General features: G+C 38.7%; 1 protein-coding gene across 3 annotated transcripts in view; it reads left to right on the top strand.

Annotated features, from left to right (window-relative positions):
- The window catches only part of AKAP9 (A-kinase anchoring protein 9), a 202,090-nt gene that overhangs the window by 32,636 nt on the left and 147,445 nt on the right, over positions 1 to 22,009 (top strand). For all 3 annotated transcript variants that reach the window (XM_084619886.1, XM_084619885.1, XM_084619884.1), the window contains exon 2: positions 8,910 to 9,158. In XM_084619886.1, coding sequence (XP_084476012.1) covers positions 8,910 to 9,158 — 249 coding nt within the window. The remainder of the gene's footprint in view (positions 1 to 8,909; positions 9,159 to 22,009) is intronic.

Genomic DNA, 22,009 nt, shown 5'->3' with positions numbered 1-22,009 from the left:
TTTTACAAAATGCTTTTATGAAGTAGGAACACTTGATAAGGAGAACTGCCATGGCCTAAAAATGAAAGTTTAGAACTACAATTTTCCAGTATGTTTCCAACTGGGAGAAGGTTGTAGTTCTGCAACAAGCAGATTCTAAACAATAAGTTTAGCAGATAAAGTTAAACAATAATGCTATGATCTTTCTCTCATTTTTGTTCTTTTAAAATGTACCTGAAACTTTGTTGGCTCTTTTTTGTTTGAGTACTTTTGATCAACAACTCTAAAGCTCTTTAGACTTTAGTATTGAGTTGGCATTTCCTGGATCTGACAGGCTAGTTAGTTTTCAGTAACATGACAATATGCTAGAGAGACTTTTTAAAGTCGAAGGAAAGTTTCAGACTCCAATTTAATGAAAATTCATGTTCTGAGTCCACTTAGAAGCGAAGCAAAGAATAAAGTGTGTGTACTTCTAGCAGTATGTAATCCTCAACCCCAGTTGCCTTTGCCTTCTCATATCAATTTTTGAGCCTTCCTCTCTGCTCTCCAGCCTCCAAACAAACAAGAGAAAATAAAAGCATACAAAATGAAAGGTAAAGAGAAAAGTAGAAGATAGAATAGGACTTTTAGAATGACAAGGACAAGCACATGCCTGGTGACCTTTCTCCCTCAGTGCACAGGAAAGGGCTCCTCCTTAACCTCTCCATTGGTTCTACTAACCCCTTAGCCTTGACTGAGCGGATCGCTCCCTAACCATGGGCGGTTTCTAGCCACAAGTGATCCTGTCTCTTCTTCAAAGCAGATACATCTCACTGCCTCTTTTTCAGGTCTCAAGGCAGGACCTTTCTATCTCTCTGAAGAAGCTGGTTCCTCCCACAGTGCCCCTTTTTTTCCATCCCCTCTGAGGCTCTGATCAGTTTGTCTGCATGGCAGGTGGTTGGTGCACTGTGCTTCCCTCCCAGCTTCTCTGTTTCCCACTGACAGCTTAGCTAAAATCCTCTTTACTTTGGGGGAATGAGGGTGGCATTTTGAGCCAGAGGCTTTTCTCATCCTGCATAGCTTCAGGTGCAGAAGTACCTCTTGTGCTGCCAAGAAAGAGCATAGGCTTCAGTAACAGCTACCTTGCCCTCAGAATGAGGAGCATCATCCTGGTGGAGCATGTTGTGCCATTCTGGTGTTAGTGAGTGTCACAAATGCCAGTTGAGGAACAAAAAAAAGGCTATGAGCAAACCCCTGCACTCCTATCTATATGTATATGTAGACAGACTGGTTAAGGGGCAGAATATGACTATACCTTATTCAAAAATCGTAAAGTGGAGTTGACAATCTTCTCTTGAAAACCTAATGTTAAAGTGCCCATGGTATACTGACTGTGTTGGGATTATTGGAAAATGGATTATTATTTGTCCTGTGCCATGTCCACATTGCACTGTCTATTTCCCTGTCATCAGTGAAAGGTAGGGATGCATGGCATATGTCCGTAACTGTTCTTTTGCTACATATGTATTGTAATGCCCTTGAGGAGGAGAATCTTCCTTGTGTTCTCAGTGTTTGAACTTCTATGCATCTCTAATAGAGAAAAAAGAGAATGGGATACATTGCACGTTCTTTGGAGGTGACTGTCATGAGATGGGGGTTGGGGGGAATGATACTGCAGTCCTTATTTCTTTTTGAGTATCCCCCTGACAGAATTTCTGTAGATGTGTAATAATCAGTTTGGGCAGGGATGGTGTCCCTAGCCTCTGTTTGCCAGAAGCTGGGAATGGGTGACAGGGGATGGATCACTTGATGATTACCTGCTGTGTTCATTCCCTCTGGGGCACCTAGCATTGGTCACTGTTGGAAGACAGGATACTGAGCTAGATGGATCTTTGGTCTGACCCAGTATGGCTGTTCTTATGGTAGACAAGAATTTAGAAAAAGTCTGCTCTGAGTTCTTGTTTCTTCCACATTGTAGGTAAAACAGAGTGGTGTCCTTTGAATAGTATGATTAATCACATCTTTGATCATAGTTATGGATGTCTTAATGGAAAAGTTGTAGTACTAAAGTATATACTTAAGAACAAAAATAATAGTTTTATTTTTAAGAGACAGTACATCATGTCTCTTCCCATAATAGCCACAACTGGGATGTTATTTTAGAGGTGTTGAACACCTGCAGCTCCTACTTGCCACGGCAATCTGAAAAATGACATGTTTTTCAGAGTGTGAAGGGGTAATAGGCAAACATAATTGAGAACCTGATTGTTTTCGCCTTAAATTGAGTCTTTTGTACTGTGTATGATGATTTGTTTATCCTGTTACCCATAGAGTTCTTATGTCATGAACTTGCCAGATGTTGTTTTGGGCCTGATATGTGGTAAAGAGATTACATAGTGCAAGGTAAATTTCATCATTGTTTTCATTTGGGTAGTTTCACATCTTTGTTGAAAAATTTAGTTGAACCTTATGATTTTGAACTTCACGTGGAAAATCTTTGTGAATATGCACTTCACACCGTACATTCAATTAGATCATCTTTTAAATTTGTGTGCACATTTATATACTGTGCCATGTCACTTCTATATTCTGACACACAGACCATGTGGCATTTACCACTGAGGTCAAGAGTTGGATGGGGAAGAAAACAAGGGTACTCAAGTTATGTCCACAACCAAGAATAGCTGGATAGATATTTCTGATAAAATGATCAGCAGTAAAATAGTTAACTAAATCGGTATGATTTGTACCAGTAGTCCCAACCAGCCCCCAAGATAGCACGTGTCCTACCAGGATGCCTACCTAGGACCCAGCAACCCCAGCCCACACCAACCCTCTTCTGATCATCTTACAGCAATGATTGCACCCAGGTTTGTGGTGGTTTTTTTTTTTTTTTTTGCAAACCACACAAATCACCTGTGGTATTTTGCTGTAGCCCTTCCCACAGGGTTGTGGGATTGATTCAGGTTGTGATAAAGAGATGAATGATTTTCGGGTTCCAGGGGGGGAAAGGTTCAGAACGTACATAACCAAATAAATCTTTTAAACATTTATGCTTTTATATTCTAATGCAGTTCTACTCTGAAAAATGACTTCCAAAATTATATATATTACTCATCATATCTACTCTCCATTTGTTCAGTCATATTCTGCTGACTTTAGTGACAAAAATAAGTGTTTGCTGCTTTTTACTCCTGTTAGCCCTGCAGAGCCAACACAGCTAAGTGAGATGAAATAAGACATGTGTTCCATCTTCTGCATCTACAGATTTGGATGCTTGGATCCAGTCATTTATACCTTTGCAAACTCATTGAAGACAGTGGGGACTATGCAGGTGTTGGAGTTTCTGAGGGCATAATTTCAGGATATGGGGATTATACAGCCGTAACTAAAGATCTAATTTGGCCAGTAGAACCATTAGTACTGATCATGATGTGTGAATTGGAAAGAAACCCAGTTTTACTCTGAGATCTCAGTTGAAATTTCAAGGCTGACAGTTTGCTTGTAAACTGTGCACATTTGACACAAAAGTCATTGAGACAATAAACGTGGAATCCTCAGTGCCTTGTTTAGAGTCACTGTTGAAAGCATTTTCCTGTTCCATAGGGAATTGATCTGTTGACCGTAAGCAGTGCTTAAAAGAGTTACCTGACACCAACTAACTAAAGGACTAAACATATTATTATTTATTTGTATTATTGTAGCACCTAGAAGCTCAGTCATGGACCAGGACCCCATTATGAGCCAGTTAGGTACAAAACCAGGAATTTCACTACTGCTTGGAGATTACAGTAATGGTACTGGGACCAGGTTGGTGGGATAGAGAGCTGGTGGGCAGCCCTCCATCGGATAGAATGGATTACAAAGAGAGGATGACCTGCATTAGACAAGTTATTGCTAAATAGTTTCCAGCTGTGTTGTTTAATGAAGTTGTGGCTACTTTTTTGACGTCTTGTCCTTTCTTCCTGTAGTGTCTGGGACCAGAGCCTCCTGCTACTGGAAGAAGTTGGCAGTAATGGAATGTCTCTGCTATTCCGTCTCTCTCTCTATTTTTGGATCCTCTTTCCTTTTAAATAACATCAGTACTTGCATCTTTTGCTGCTGCTTAAGCTTTTCCAACTATCAGCAGTGGCATGAAATTGACTTGATTCTTGAGTTGCTGGTCACAGATGTTGAATAGAAGCAATAAAAGTAATTAATGTGTTAATTTCACTCTGATAAAATCATGAGCATTAGTCGAAGCTCTGTAGCTCTGTCTTTAGATTCAGGAAGACAGTACTATATCAGTTTAGCTTTGGCTCACATTCCTTTCACATTTGGAAGGTTATTTTTTGAAAATATAAAACCTGGAAACTTAATGTTGTTTAAATTAAATCTTAATTTTTTTAGAATTTGTTGGCCTTGCCTAAAATGATTGCTATGGAATTCTTCCAATTTGTCACTGAAAGTAGGTGTGTGTGTGTTTTTTTTTTTTTTTTTTTTCAAGCCCTGACCATATATCTTAATTCTAGAGCCCTGTCTTTGGAAGGAAGTCTGTATTTTAGGTTCTCCTTTCTTCATGAGCAGCAGAAGTATTTTTGAGGATTGCATATAGTGCATTTCACCTGTAATCCAAATTGGGGTTTTAAAATAAAGAAACACAATTTTCTATTTGCTTTTTTGAATTTTGATTAAATTTCTGAATTTGAAATAATAATTTTATTATTTGACTGTGCAAATTTTAGGGTAAAAATTTCTAAGATATGTACATGCAGTTGGTGCATGCTAATACCAGATGTGTATGAAAATCTGTCCCTTTCAGAATACAAATGCCCAATTATGTACCGAGTGGATGTTCTTGTGAAAATAAGGTGCAATCATTATTTGAATGTCCAGATTAGGTACATACATTTATACATGCCCATATTTAGTCTTCTTTAAAAGAAAGTTCAGTCAATTGTATAATATCTTTAATCAAAATTGCTAGGGTTTTATCTGATAATTCCTCATTGATAAAAATTGGTAGCTTAGTTTTAAAAAGAGAGGAATATAATGTAACTAGATGCATCACCCAGACAGTCCGTACTCGAGGGGATTAGAATCCTTCAGTTGTTCTTGTTGGAGCTATTTATCTAATTTTGTAGGCAAATAAAAAATATAAAGTTGCACTGGAAGAAGCTGCATTACCTTTTATCTATTACATAAGGTTTCATCCACCATAGAGTTGATGGGATACTTTAGAACCAGTATATGTGTTCCAGAAAGCTCACAGTTATGTTTTCTTGCAGCAACTTTAGCTGCAGAGACAATGTTAAGGTTGCAAGCTGGCTTTAGGTAACATAAAAATATGTGATCAAGTTTGGGAAGAGAATGCTTGATCTCTGACACAGTCTACCTCTCTTAAAAATTTCTCAATACTTACTTCTGAAGGCCACACCCACCAGCTTCCACCAGTTGTCTCATTTAGAAAATACTCTGGGTTTTACTTATGACAAGAATGACTTAGCTAGTTGTTTTGTTGAGGTAACATACAGTCTCAAACGGGACTATGTTAATGCAAACTAGTTGCCTTTTAGAGCTCGCCAGCAGGGTCTACATGGGCCCGGGTGGCTAAAAATTAAAATACTTCCGTAACAACCACTTTTGCAGCAGCTGCTCTGAAAAAAGTGGGAGGAACCAAGCTAACTCTCCCACAAGACATGTGATGGAACTCAGTAGTGGACTGTTTTGAGCACTGTATCAAGAACTGGCCTAATCTGATGACAGTTTGTGAACAAAATTGTGAAAAAATAGATGGCATTGTCACAGCCAAAGTTCTCAACATTGGGCTTAAGAGAAATGTTGAACACATGCTGAGTACCCTGAAGCCTATTTCTGTAGCCTTGAACAAAATGCAGGGAAATAGCTGTTTTATTGCTGATACTGTTGGAGGGAACTGAGTGAGATCTTAAAAAGAGAAATATGCAATGACAGAGTTAAATTACAAGCATTAAAAAAATTAATGGGACAAGCACTATCTCCAGCTCATTTTCCTGCGAATATTCTCAATACTCGGTACCAGGGTCAAACCTTAACTGCTGAAGAAGAGGAGTTGGCTATGACATGGACATCCAGCAGTCATCCCTCCATAATGCCAACTATAATAAACTTCAGAGCTAAGGGTGAACCATTCAAGAAACATATGTTTGCTGATGATGTTTTAAAGAAAATCACACCAGTGAACTGGTGGAAGTCACTTAAGCACTTGGATTCAGAGACTGTTGAAGTGATACTCTCACTTTTAACAGCAGGAACTTCGTCTGCCAGTGAAGAGAGAATATTTTCTAACTTTGGACTAATTCATTCCAAACTGAGAAATCGTTTGGAACCTGAAAAAGCAGGAAAGCTTGGTTTTTTGTTTTGTTTTGTTCCCTCCACCCCAAGATTATGAACAAACAGGAAAATGAAGGTGAAAACGACTGAGTTAGCCACAGAAGCCAATATTTTAAGTTTCTCATGTTGACCTGGCTGACACGGTCGATTTAATTTTTGTTTTGTTTTTTTAAATATTTCATTTAACTATTTTAGTTAAAACAATTTTAACAAAAACCAACCTGATTTTAAAAAAACTTGAATGTTTAACTAAATTTGAAAATTCATATGCTTGTTTTGTTAAAATATGTTTGCTGTTGAAGAAAAAAATCCAGAATACATAACATTGTCGTTTTATAAATAAAATAATTTAAATGTCTGTCTGGTGGTGATCTTCTCCAAATACAGCATGGCAAGAAAATCCTCCAAATATTAATGATTAACCTGTTGAACTGGAGATAGTTCACCTCCCAATGACTTCATAAATATCTGCTTCAATTACCTTTGGTAAATGAAATAACCAATCATTCATTTTCTGATATAGTTGTAAAACTAATTTGAAAAGTTTTCAAAATAAATCACTTAAAATGTATAGTGTGTACCTTCTAAAAATGAAACCTACATCTGTATCTGAGTTGTGAAGAATATGTATTAAGGTTATAACAACCAACAAGAATGCACTTTTTATGTAGAAATCCGTGATTAAATTGAGTCTTCCTGACTAGTGATTTAAATCATGATTTAAATCAAATTGATTTAAATCAAATCCACCCTGACACGGGCCAGTTAGAATGCTTTACAAATCACACCCCTTTGGTGCAATTTACTGCACTGTATGGACAAGCCCTCAGAACATGTATTGGTATCGTGAAGAGCTAGCAAATTAGTATCCTCACTCTTCCCTCTGTTAAGAAGATAAGTCTATGATGTATCCTATTCCTTACCTCAACGTGGTGGTGGGGAATCTCTTCTCTCTCCCTGGTGTAAAATACTTATTCTCTGGCAAATGTTCTGAAATATTAAAAAGTTTTATTTATTTTCAAAAAATAGAAAAAGCCTTGTTAAATATTTAAATTAGTTAAGGATGTAGTGAAGAGAGAGCGGAAATAAATGCTAAATACGTAGGTGAGCATTTTTTGCTCAGCAAATCTCAAGGTCCTTCTGAGCAGAGCAGAAGCTATATTCCACATTGTCAGCTGTCCTGAGGCTGCAGAATCCTGTTGGGAAAATAAGAACATCTTTTATTGCAGTGAGACAAAAGTATTAGCTATGGAATAAATCATAGTTGATTTGCAAGTAGCATCTATGTTTAATTTATGGCTTTCTCAGCTATCTTGAGGTTTAATGACAATTAGAAAACACAAAAGTGACAGCTTGCATTGTGACAGAACAGAGACTGGGAAGGGGAGATCTTTGCCAAATTGGAAATCCTGATTGATCCCCTTGAGCATTGACAAAGAGTTTGAATGGAAGCCTGGCTCTCTGGATTGGTGAATATCATGAGCAAAAATTCCAATATTCTTGTATTATTTGATAGAAACTTTTTTTTTCCAAGTTGACAGTGGGTTTATCAAAAAGATCGGTATTAATGGACGTAAAATAGATATGAAAGTCTAAGGCTATATTTAAATGTTGTTGTGTTCGTAAGTGTACATGCTTAATAAAGTAATATGGTTTGCAGCAATCATTAATGTTGGACTTTTTGAGGTGGGAGCATAAAACCTGGTGATGGATAACACTTTGTTAATGTCAGTTTAATTTTGTCTTTACATTTGTAAAAAAACATAATTATTATTTTTCTTTCTTGAACAGAAATTCTGTTCCAGTTAAGAAAAATATATTCTAAATGGATTTTCACATGTAAACGGTTACATCTGATTAAAAGTGATAAGCTCTGTAAAAGGCAGTGTCTTAGAGTATTTGGATAGCTTACGTACTAATTGGTTTTTCAACTGTGCTGTGTCTGGATCACCTGCGACTTTTTATTCATCATCATGTTTTGCTACAAGGTAGAGTATCTTGTAATTTGCTTGTTGTCTGTCTTTTGTTAAACGATTTTCTAAAGATGTATTTTACTTTCTTCTATGTTTTGTTTGTAGCTTGGGCTGGTTTTCTTGATTTCTAAAAGTTGTTTTTTCTGAAGAGTGCAGTGATACATATTTGGTATGAGAAAGGGTTGCTCTTCTGGTTTTATTTCAAAGCAGATAAAATGAGTTTCATAGTCTTGTTGGTGTGTAAGGTAATTATTATAAAATTAGAGAAATTTAAGTTTCCCTAAGAAAATGAGATCAAAGATTATTTTATCACCTTTGTGCTTTATGTTTAACTTCGAATCTTTTGATAGCTGTCCAATAAGTACATACTTATTGTTATGAAACCTGCAAGACCTATATTAAATTATCATTATGCTGCTTATATATTGTACATTTTAAACATTATTTTCATGCTTATATTAAATTGTATTGAAGGGTATTTGGAATATGCAGCATTAACCTCAGCTTTGTTTTCTACAGAGATTAGTCAGAAGATTTATGTAGAACGGTCCATAAGCTCTCATAATTGGTGTCATTAGTAATAAAGAAGACAACTTTCACCTTAACAGGATTTTCTCTTATGTGCAGCTTGCCCAGTTTAGGCAACGGAAAGCACAATCTGATGGGCAGAGTGCATCCAAGAAGCAGAAAAAAAAGAAAAAGGCATCAAACACCAAAGATGAAGAATCTATACAAGATGGTCCTGATATTGACCGGTCACAGGGTGATGAGACATCCACACACCAAAGAGGAGCAGCTGCTACTGCGGAGTTTGCTATAATGAGGACTTTACGCAGTAGAGAAATGATCAAACATGACCAGACGTATACCATTGAAGTAAGTGTTATCTGGTCTTCAGCAATTACATTATTTTCTATTTAAAGATGGGCTCTTTATATTTTACTAAACTGCAATGAATATGCAAATAAAAATGAGTGGGTATTATGAGAATATTGACATTATTCCCTTGCCTCAACCTCCATGCTGACATCCCTTTATGCCCAGAGCTGACACTTTCCATTTGCTTGCTGGTGACATATTTTCTATGGCATGATAACTGAGCTGTAGAATATGAAGCATTTGTTGGCACAGTTGTGTGCATTCCTTGATAGGATAAAAGCTATATGTATTTTTTTAAAAGCTTATAATAAAATGAAAAGTATTACATAGGAGTACCCCCAGAAATTTTTTACATGGTTTGCACAACTGAACCCCCTAGTGTTCTTCCACTTTGGGGCTCTCCACTGCCCCTCTCCTGGCCAGCTACCCTATGCAGGTGCTCACTCCAGCTCCCTGTACTTATAGTACGTCTTGAGGCTCTTGATGAGCGAGTCCTGTGGGCTCAGCAAAGGGGACATGAACTTCTAGAAGCAGGGTGAGGCTGGGCAGGCTTCTGTGGGGGAATCCCTGGTGCGGGAGCCGGCCTATGGCAGCAACATTGAGAAGCAGTGCTGACTACCCACCCAGGTTTTGCCCCATGGCTCTTCAGTGAAGGTGAGTGCTGCTGGGCCAAAATTGAATGACTGGTGTGACCTAGTGTGTGAGGGTAGCAGTGCCATTTAGGTTTGGCCCTCTACCTGAGTCTGAGTGGCTCTGTGACCCTCATGTGTCAGGTTTTAACAGCACTCACTCAACAGGCCGCGGGGCCTAACCTGAGTGGATCTGTGACCCTCATGCACCAGGTCACAATACCAGTGACTCAGTTTGGCCCCCTGCTCCCCGGCATGATGGAAGGACTGTGGGGCCAAAACTGAATAGGCAGTGGGTCAGCCAGGGCTACTTCTCAACGCTTCTGCCATGGGGCCAGCTTCTGTACCAGGGCTCCCCTCTCAATGATACACATCGTGTGTACCGTGCCTACAGCTGTCTATGCCTCTGGTATTACACTGTTATAGTTTTAAATAAGTACAATTGTGGTTACTGGTAAGGAGAAAAAAGCAAACCTAAGCATTTTTCTGGAATTCATAAAGTAATTTGATTCTTGCTGGTTAATGGTGACTAGGAATTTATTTTGAAAACACTAATTTGGGGGAGGAATTGGATGGTTTAGGGAACTTGGTGCTCCACCTTTTACTACTCGTTGGAATTTAACTCTGGTCATTAGTGACTCAAAGTGTTTACCATCTGAAGGTTAAAAAATGGCCTAAGTGAGATGGATTGGCAGTCGCAGTTCAGTTCTGAGTGGACAAGTGTTCCCATAACAAAATTCAGTACTATTGTTATGCATCGAGGAACAAGAAATGCAAGCCATGCCCACAGAATGGGAGACTGTATCCTAAAGCACTGACTATGAAAAGGATCTAGGAGTCATAATGGACAAGCAACTCAACATGACCTTGATGTTGTGGTACAAAGGGCTAATGTGATCCTTGGATGTATAGATGGGGGAGTAGTAAGCAAGAATAGGGATGTGATTTTTACCTCCATATATGGCATTGATGAGACTGATACTAGTATACTGCATAGAGTTCTGGTGTACACTTTTTAAAAAGGATGTTCAAAAATTGGAGAGGATGCAGAAAAGAGGCACAAAAACGATTTGATGGTTGCAGAAAATACCTTAAAGTGGAAGACTTAAAGGGATCAATCTGTTTAGCTTATCAAAAATAAGATTGGGGGAGGGATAGCTCAGTAGTTTGATCATTGGCCTGCTAAACCCAGGGTTGTGAGTTCAATCCTTGAGGGGGCTATTTAGGGATCTGGGGCAAAAATTGGGGGGTTGGTCCTGCTTTGAGCAGGGGGTTGGACTAGATGAGGAGGTCCCTTCCAACCCTGATATTCTATGATTCTAAGATTGAGTGGTGACTTGTGTATATAGTGTATAAATACCTTCACGGGGCAAAATACTAGTGGAGAAAGGTATAACAAGAAGCAATGGCTGGAAGCTGAAGCCAGACAAATTCAACCTGGAAATAAGGCTCAAATTTTTAACAATGAGGGTGATTAACCATTGGAACCAACTACCAAGGGTAGTGGTGAATTCTCTAGTGCTTGATGTCTTTAGATCAATTCTGGATGCCTTTCTCCAAGAAAGGCTTTAGTCAAACACAGTTTATTGATAGGGCTCAATACAGTGTCAACTGGATGAAATTTAAAGACCTCTGATATACAGCTATAGACCTAGATATTTAAGGGTCCCTTATGACCTTAAACGCTGTGAATGTTGGCAGTCTGATCTACCAGGTGAAGGAACTGAATGGTGACTGAGCTATCTTTTTTAGCTCTGCAGGTGGTTCCTCTGACAGAGGGGCATCTGAACAGCATAGTATTGTATTTGTTGTGTGGACAAATAGCAAGAACTTCAGTTTCTGGAGTTGTCTGTCAGCTAAGTACCAATTATAAACATCTAGTTCATATGAGAAACCAAAAACCAGTAAGTATTTATGTCACATTCATTTTCAGCGAAACTTTGGTTCCAGCAATTTAGTTGTACTGGACTTTAATTAGTATGATAAGACTGTTAAATTATGCATTTTTTTACAGTGATAAGTGGTACCTTTTCTCACCATTCTGACCTAAGTTAACAAAAATCTTTCAATTCATCTTTATTACGTTTTTAAAAGTGATGGGTGAACCTAGTTTTAAGAAAACGAAACTCATAACACTGGCTAAAGAAAGGCAATGTATAGACAGCTGCTTGTCAAGTTGACCTATTATACTTCAGCTAATACACCTTGATCCCGACCTGCAAATGTCTCTTGCTGTTCCAACCTTGGGCTTTTCTTGAGCAGGCTGCTAATCGTGCCATTTGTGTAGTGGTATTGAGATATGGACAAACATACAGTAGGGTAAGAATATTTCCTGGTGGCTTGATATTTGAATCTACCTATCCTAAAGTGAAAGGCTATGTGTTGTCCTATACTGTGCATTAATGTAAATGATAAAAGGCAGAATTATAGAGTTGCTGATTCATGACACTATAGATAAGATTGTGAAACCCTTCCATTTTATAAAAACCTCTTTTTCCCACAGAGTCATAAATTGGCTGTCTAGATTTTTGGAAAAAGAGGAATAAAAATTGGAATACAAGGTCTCAGGAAAGAGACATCTTCAGAAACCTCTTTTATAGAATTCCTTTTTAAAAAAACTTGCACAAGATTTTTTAACATAAATATACATTTTGTAGGTTTGCTGGTTTAATCTTTTGTGCTCTTAATTAAAAAACTGGCTTTAATTTAAACATCAAATGGAATTGTAAGAAATTGTCTAGTCTGATTGTTTTTGATATTTTAGGAAGATGTTAAAACACAGATGTTTTAATGTGGTTATTGAATATGCAGTGACTACATTTTTGTTAATAGATTCATAGATTCCAAGCCCAGAAGGGACCGTTATGATCATCTAGTTTGACCTCCTGTATAACACAGACCATAGATCTTTCCCAAAATAATTCTTAGAGCATATGTTTTAGAAAAACACCCAATCTTGATTGAAAAATTGTTATTAAGGGGGAGAGTACACCACAAACCTTGGTAAATTGTTCCAGTGGTTATTTATGCCTCGTTTCCAGTCTGAATTTGTCCAACAATTAGGTCAGATTATGCCTGTCTCTGCTAGATTGAAGAACCCATTATTAAATATTGTTCCTGACATAGGTACTAATTATAGACTGTAATCAAGTCACCCTTTAACCTTCTCTATATTAAGGTAAATAGATTGAGCTCCTGGAGTCTGTTACTTTAAGGCATGTTTTCTACTTCTTTAATCATTCTTGTGGCTCTTCTCTGAACCTTCTCTAATTTTGCAGTATCTTTCTTGAATTGTGGACAGTAGAACTGGACACAGTATTCCAGCATCACATGCACCGGTGCCAAATACAGAGATAAAATAACCTCTCTATCCCTACTCAAGATTCCCCTGTTTATGCCCCTGAGGATCACATTAGCCCTTTTGGCCACAGCATTGCACTGGGAGCTCACTTGCAGCAAATTATCCACCAAAACCCCACATCTTTTTCACATGCATATTTAATACACGTGCTAAAAACATATTTACACTAATGTGAACTATTAGTGTATATAGAGTAACTCATACATCTCCATTTTTTATTCCGATTTACACTTCAGGGCTCTCCTCCCCTGCCAAATAATGTGTTTCTTGCAATACCACGTAGCAAAAGCAATACCCACTAAACGGAAAGGATTTGGAAGTGTCAGTGTTCTCTCCTGATCAGCTGAGCATGGCACCAAATAGTGTGGTTTAAGAGTGGACAAAAATGCCAGATCTAGTGGTCACTAGTTATAAGAGTTCCCAATAAAGTGAAGAGGTGCAAGGTGCAGATTTACTTAGTGTGCTTGTGAAAAGAGATTCAATGAAGAAAAATGAAGTAGAATGATATGATTGTGGCAAAAACAAGAGAAACTATGCTTACAATATATTGTAAAGCATAAACTGCGGGTACGTAAGCAGGATATTTTCAAGAGGGGTTTCATAGTAGTACTCTCGGTTATGGCTTGCTAACCCTACACTGGGAGAAGAAGCAGAATTTATAACTTCTTTGGCTCCCCTCCCTTCTCACCAATGGCCAAAAAGGTCTTTAATAAACTCCACCTCCCACTCCTGTACTCATTAAGAATGTTTGAGGTTAGCCTGTCAGTCAAAGAGACTAAACTACAAGTTTCTATATAGAACCTTAGCACTGCCAAAATTGTCTTGTATACTTTGTCAACTACTGTAGACTCCTCTTTAAATGCAGTTATACCCCTGAACTAGATATTTCAGAGTAACGATGCAAAAGGTTAACCTGTAAGCATTACCAGTTAACCTGCCTTAACCATTAACCCTGGGCCGGCCGGCCAGCTGGCCTGCCAACCCCAGTGGCCACACACCCTGGAGATGGCATGAGCCCAGACACTTAATTGGTTAACCGTTTAAACAACATTTTATCATTTAAACGGTTAACTTTTTAAATGGTATTTACCTCCCTATTTCAGAGGTCCTTGCAAGTTGAATAGCAACATGTGCTTTAATTAAATTTAAATTCTGATAATGTATTCCCAGTTTCCCTATTTATAGAGCCCACTTCTGAGTTTCAGAACCACTCCTAGTAGTAACACAATTGAACTGTTTGCTCCATTCAACAAAAGGAGTTTCCTATGGAGCACCACAAGCTGCTGTAGCCTCCTCCAGGAGGGGGTCCTGAAAGAAGCTGTCAGGGCGAGAGGAACTGGTTTTGAGAGTGAATTTAGGAGTCTTCTCTTATTGTGACAGGGAGGAAAGAAAAAGAAGGAAAGAGGTACCATATTGCACCAGTCTGTCCCTCCTTTGATTGATTTTATATAGGAAAGAGGAAGGAGGCAGGTAACTTGATAGAGCTGGGGGAGAGGAATAATGGGATAGGGGAGCTGTTATGCAGAGAGAAGAGGGAAGGATTTAAACTGTTGGAATAATAAAGGCTGTATGGCCTATACAGATATAGTAGTACAGAGAAACCTTCCTAACCAAATTCTTTAGGGAGAATGTTATGAATACATGTTCTACAGTGGTGCTGTGGAGAGTTACTATCAATCTGAGTAAGCTGGCTCAAGTACTCTTCCAATTCACATTTGCCTGTGCTAAATGGGATAGAGCCTAAACTTACTTTACTTTTTTTTTTTTTTTTTTTTTTTTAAACAGCAACAGACTTTATATGAAAGTTTTTGAAAACTTTTTGGTGGTTGTAACTCAAATTTGTAGAATGTTGTCACCACTGTTCATTAATAATCTGAATCTTGCTAATTATTCATATGTATTTCTTTCCAAAAAGACCACTGAGTTCCACCTTAATGAAGTTGCTGTTAAATGTAGAAATTTTTTTGCTGCATTCCATTTAGTCTCAATCAGGACCATGTTAGTCAAGCTAAATGAGAAGTGCTTTGGAAGTTCAGCAATTATCTTCCAAGTTTAATGTTTTAATATAGTATCTGTATTGGAGTTAAAAAGCCAAAATAGATTGTTATGTATCTTGTACTTTACTGTTTAGTGCTGTAAATGTACTGATAGACAAACTAGATTATGATAATCAGACTAGAGTTTGCTCCATTGGAGGTGCAGCCCAAGTAGTAGCCAGGTTCAGGTTAATCTCTCCAACTGAGATTTACAATGCATTTTCTTAGAGCTGTCTGCTCTTTCACCCAACATTATTGTCTTGACACAACATCCTATAAAGATCTAAAGCAAGATTACTGGAAGCATTACAAGGGATTATTTTCTAGCTGAATTTCCAGTTCTTACTTACCTCATCTTTGTAGTAGGATATGTCTCTTTGGTTTTTGCTTTTGTACAACAAAATATATTCAGTAGTTGATGTATGTTGCATTTTTAAGTGTCATGACTGGATTCTCTTTGTTCTTCTAGCATTTCTGTAGATAAAATAAATCACAGCTTTCTGTGATTTTTCTGATTTTGAGTTTTCCGTGTCAGCAAGTGGAACTAGAATTTCCAAATAAAAAAAAAAACAACCCAAAAACAGAGTCCTGAAGAAATCCTCATTCTTGATGCAGACCATAGCAGATGGAATCAAAGTGTTTCTATTTCTTTACTTTATGGGTTCCTTTTCTTAGACAGAAGGGATCTGTTCAAAGGACTGAAACTTTTCTTTCCCTTTCTTGGTTATATCATCAGAATTGTAACGAGGGCCATTTTGTTTTCTTTATTGTTCAGCATTTGCAGTCTCATTGGCGACTTCAGTTTATGGGCTTTCTTGCTCTTTTCCTGGGAAGATTTCACAAGATATCTAATTCCCTTTCTTTTAGGATTAAAAGGGTGTCTAATACCTCTGATTAGCAAAATTCACTAGAAAAACTCACCAGAACCTTTCACCTGAAGAAGACTGTTGTTTTTGAAAGGCACAGATAGTCATTAAAATTCCTTAATAATCATGTTAGAGTGGTTCCCCTGAGAGAAGTCTGTAGCAATCTGACAGACATAATTTCTCATCGGAGTGTTGTATAGGAGCCAGTTTAAGAAAGGTTGGAGGAGGGAAGAGGAGTGTCTGTTTTTGTTAGAGTCCTGAAGATTACTACAGCTTTTATTATTGTAACTGATAAGAAATAACAATCCCTCTTTTCCCATCCATTGTATCTCTCACCTGAGCTTGATCTGTAATGTCGTAAAATCATAGTTGCTATTCTATTAGCTGAGAAAAGTTTATCTCCTTGCTTGGAAAGTGAGAGATATGGAGAGGGACTCGAAATCCGATTTCTTGTATATAGTATAATTTAAATCTTTGGGCCTGCCCTAAGTTTGTTTTAAATTGCCGTCTGTCCAGTTTGCTTCTCACAAAGATAATGATATTCTCTGTTTCGTAATTTATTTGTGGTTGGTTACTTTTTTTTACTATTTTAAAAACTCTGATCTCTTCCAAGATGAGCCCCACATGCCTGGCAGCATTTTAGACCTAAATTATACAACAAGCCCCTTTTGATTTAAACAAATCAAAACAAAATAAACTTGGAGCAGTAGCTCTTGATTGTGCTTTTCTCCAGACAAGTGTATGTTTAGTAAACCATCTTAAGAATAGACCAAAGAATTTTAGCTTCTGGCCAAGCCAAAATTTATCCCAATTTTCCATATTTTATTTCCATAACTTTCTCTAAATTCCTACAGGGTTAGTACCTGAGATCTGCAGCATCTTATTAGGTAGTTCAGGTTTTTAATTTTTAAGTTCAATTACTTCTGACATGAAAAGATTTCAGCTTTGCTAACTCACTTTTCAAAATACATGATGTCAAGTTAGAGGCAACATAACTCTTCAGTATTAATAAAAGAAAATACAATTCAAATATCATTCAGATAGTGTACACTATAATTTCAAAATGTATAATATAGCAGCTAAATCGGGGTGGGCAAACTTTTTGGCCTGAGGGCCACATCTGGATATGGAAATTGTCTGGTGGGCCATGAATACTCACGAAATTGGGCGTTGAGGAGTGAGGGCTCCGGCTGGGGGTGTGGGGGTTGGGGTGGGGCCGGAAATAAGGAGTTCAGGGTGCGGGAGGGGGCTTCAGGCAGGGGTATGGGGGGGTGAGGGCTCTGGGGTGCGTGCAGGAGGGTGGGACCGAGGGGTTCGGAGGGTGGGAGGGGGATCAGGGAGGGGGCAAGAAGTTGGGGTGTGGGAGGGGGTCTGGGTGGCACTTACTGGAAGCAGCGGCATGTCCCCCCTCTGGTTCCTATGCAGCGGCACGGCCGGGCGGCTTTGCGTGCTGTCCCATCTGCAGGTGCTTCCCTTGCAGCTCCCGTTAACCCCATTTGCTGGCCAATGGGAACTGTGGGGGCAGCGCTTGGGGCGGGGGCAGCGTGCAGAGCTCCTTGGATGCCCATACGCATAGGAGCTGGAGGGGGGACGTGCCGCTGCTTCTGGGAGCCGCGCAGAGCAAGCCTCTGATCCCGCTCCTCGGCAAGAGCTTAAGGGCTGTATTAAAACATCTAAAGGATCTGATTCTCCCCCTGGGCCATAGTTTTCCCACCCCTGTGCTAAATAAACACCCGCTGGTGATAGAGAGAGCCCTGAAATGTTAAGCTTATTATAACAGGGTGGCTATCAAAGAAAGATGCAGAAACAGGGGGATCTCGAGTAGGAGTAGAGAGTTATTTTACTCTGTATTTGGCACTGGTGCTACCGTTACTGGAATACTGTGTCCAGTTCTGGTGCCCACAATTCAAGAAGGATGTTGATAAATTGGAGAGGGTCCAGAGAAGAGCCACAAGAATGATTAAAGGATTAGAAAACATTCGCTACAGTGATAGACTTAAGGAGCTCAGTCCTTTTAGCTTAACAAAGAGAAGGTTAAAGAGTGACTTGACTATTGTCTAGAAGTACCCACATGGGAAACAAATATTTAGTAATGGGCTCTTCAGTCTAGCAGACAGGCATCACATGATCCAATGGCTGAAAGTTGAATCCAGACAAATTCAGACTGGAAATAAGATATATATTTTTTAATGGTGAGAGTTATTAACCATTGGAACAGTTTACCAATATTGTGGTGGATTCTCCATCACTGACAATTTTTAAGTCAAGATTGGAAGTTTTTCTAAAATATCTGTTTAGGAATTATTTTCGGGAAGTTCTATGGCCTGTGTTATGCAGGAGGTCAGACTAGATGACCACGATGTTCCCTTCTGCCTTAGAATCAGTTAATTTAATTGGGGCCACTGGGAGCTTCATCTCCCAGTGGCCCCAATCCATCCATAAGATGACTTGGCATACGCACTAGCAATGATGACTGCTCTTACAATAGCAATCAGATTTGTTGGTGGTGAAATAAGTTATTCGGAGGAAAGGCTGTAAAGCTTTTTTCCTTAAAAATAAAAGAAGGAAAAAACTGTAAAAGAAGAACTTAGACACCTTCAGCTGTGATTCTAAAATAATGATATTCTATCTCCTCTCTCCCCCTCCCCTCCGAAATGGATGGAATTCCCCTTACACCTATTCTTAGCATTCCTTCAGAAATTAAACCTGTAGGGTATCATCCGTCACTTGAGGATGACACACCTCAAATGAGGGTTGGAATCAGCTCAGTGAATGAAAAACAACAAGCCCACCTTTAATATTGGCCATATGACATCAGTACATGGTATAAAAGATTGTGACTGTTTCTACTGATCTGTCTGAATCCTAAAATCCAACCATCTCCGAGACCCCTTAAGGGCTCCACAGCGGGGTAGAGTAATCTTAACAGAATCAAAGGCCTATTCCATGAGTGACTCAAATAAGCTCTACACTGCCACAGAGAAGTCTGTAAAAAGAAAAGGAGGACTTGTGGCACCTTAGAGACTAACCAATTTATTTGAGCATAAGCTTTCTTGAGCTACAGCTCACTTCATCGGATGCATTCAGTGGAAAATACAGTGTGGAGATTTATATACACACAGAACATGTAACTTTCTCCTCCTTCATAGACAATGCTTGATGGATAGGAGCTTCTTGTTGTTTATAGTGCCCAGAAGTGTGCTAGTATATTTTATGTAGCTCGTGGTACAAATAAAAACAATTGGTTTTCCCCCAGAGGTCCTACAGCCTAGAGTTTAGACAAGATATGAATGAGAGCACACAAAAAGTGGGAGAACATCCAGAGGAAGAGGAGAACAAGAGTTACAGAAATATATGACTATCAGAATCTGTGTGTGTGTGTATACTTATGTGTATCTATAATTTTGTTATCCCTTTTTGGCCCAAACGATTAGCCAATTTTGGGGGTCTTAGAGGCTGTTTCTGTTGGGGGAAAGATTAATGATGGGGTCATGTATTTCTTTGATGAAATTGTGTTTACTTACAAAGAATGTACGTAAAGTCCTGTTTCCCTGAATGCAAGCAGGAATCAAATGGCAGGAGATAGTTTCTTTGCTCATGGTTCCAAGCCCTCTTTCCAGATGGCACGCTACCCAAAACTTGATATCTTAGCTTTTTCTCAAGGTCATGCTGTAAGGGCTTCTCTGGTGGTCTCTGGAGCTTCTTTGCTGTCTTCTCTGTATGCTTCTGTAGTGATTCGGTTGCTTCTTTCGATACACACAGCTCCCTCAAGCAATATCCAGCTCCCCTGCGTTTGTGTTCAAACAGTATGGCTCAACTCTTACTCCAGACTTCCATGTAGCATGTATTTTGGGCAGTGGCTCTTGTAGTTGCAGCTATCTATTCTATTTGACATTTATCTTGAATGAAAAACAGCTGTTATACCCACCAGCTTCAAAGAGGTTTCACCTAATCCTGCAGTATAACAACATAGGGGGTACAGAGTCTTTTAAAAAATTTACTGTGAATTTTTAAAAAGATTATGTGAATTGTTTATACACTAAGCCAATTTTGTTGTTGGAAAAAGGAAAAGATGGGAAGGTGAGAGCAGGAGAGGATGAAGCATGTGGAGAGGATTGGCATAAGGGAGGGAATGGGGAAACATTACTGGTAAAGATCACAGTTACACAGGGGCATGGCTAGGCAGGTAGAAAAAATAATTGGTGACACTGCCAACTATTGGATTAGTAAATCCTAAGTGATGGGTCCTGAGGAGTTTGGGAATTGAGAGGGGCAGTAATGTTGGTCAAGGCAGGAGAGAGAGAGTAGGAACACTGACAGGAGACAGAGTTCTCAGAGGAAAGAGGGAGAGAGGGGAGAACTAAGAACATGGAAGGAGAGTAGAAACTAAAACAACATGGAGAAATAGGGAGATAGGATTCTGAAGGTGAGAGAAAGTTAGTGAACGTCTATAGTATTAATACCACCAAAACAACTCAGCTGAAGGAAAAGCTTTTTAAGGAGAAGAAAAGAGATAGGAAGATAAAAGAAAGATGAGAAGGGAAAGTGACATAAAAGAAAATGAAGTATAATAAAAATACGTGAGAGAGTAAGTCAGGCTACTCTCTCAGCAGCTGCCCCAGCAAATTAGTTTTATGTTGAAGGGCAGAGGACTGTTTGCTTATTAGAGAACTCTATTTGAAAATAGTTTGTCTAATAAAATTAATTTTCATTGGAGGAAAGAGTAGATACCCAATGACATAAAGGAAAAACTGAATCCAACATGCACCATCTGGACAAAGGGCTGCCAAAATTGTTATCTCTTTCAGCCTACACAGACAAGCTCTGGATTGAAGACGTACACTCTGTCTATAAATACTAACATAACTCGGTGCAGTTGCTCTGCAACAATAGAAAGTTTCATTTTGGTTTGACTGTAGATTTAAAAGATTAAGTTCTGTGTCGCTGAAGAAAAGGGAAGCTGAGCTATTTAAAAATTCATAAAAGTTAAGGTAAAAATCTCAGGTTCAAAATTTCCTATTCCATGCTTGGAATTTCTTGCCTATGTGAAAAAGAGAGGGAACCAATGATAAAGAAAATTCAGAATCTGAAAAAAAATTACATCATAAAAGACCTAAGGTCAAATTCTGCAGTGCCTTAACTCCATACAGCTCCATTCAGTTTAGATCTGATTTGAAGTCAGTTGGTTTGTTTTGTGTATAAATTAACATAGAATTTGTTCATTTTAAGTGGAATGGCATTAGAGAAAGGAACTAAGACAAAGATCTACATAATAAACAGTCAGCACTTTGTGTTCATTAATCCTTACAAGCACTCGTGTAAGGAAGGTAAGTATGAGGAGGAAAACAAATCACAAAATACCTTAGGGTATGTCTACGGTGGAGCCAGAGGTGTAATTTCCAGCTTGGGTAGAGTCATGTGGGTAGCTTTGATTGAGCCAGCATGCTAAAAATAGAAGTGTAGCCGCTGTGGGCAGGTGGCAGGATGGGCTAGATTCATGAGTAAGTACCTAGGGTCCTGAGCAGGATTCTGGATAACAAACCCATCCTGCTCCCTGCAACTACGTTGCTTTTTTTAGTGCACAAGATCAGTCAAAGCTAGTGCACGTATGTCTATCCGAGCTGGAAGTTACACCTCCAGCTCAAGTGCAGATGTACCTTTAGTGTATAAGGAATTCATATAAACTTTAAAAATGAACCACAGAAATTAATTGACTTATTCAACACCAGAGCGGGCCAAAATTTGGAATTTCTGTTTTGTGTTCCTGTGAACCAGGGTTCTGAAAATTTTCATTTCAGAAACACTGAAACATGGTGTTTCTGAAACTAAATAGGCTTCCCAGATTTCCAGCACCTGCTAAATGAAGAGGACATGATTCATATCAGTTTCACTGCTGCCATCCCTGGCTAGTAGCCATGAAACTGATTTGAATCAGGGCAGCAGCTGTGGGGAGTAG

The sequence above is a fragment of the Lepidochelys olivacea genome (assembly GCF_965140295.1).
Source record: "Lepidochelys olivacea isolate rLepOli2 genome assembly, chromosome: 2".
Taxonomy (NCBI): Eukaryota; Metazoa; Chordata; order Testudines; family Cheloniidae; genus Lepidochelys; species Lepidochelys olivacea.
Note: the sequence above shows the minus strand (reverse complement) of the source record. Positions and strands in the feature narration are given on the sequence as shown.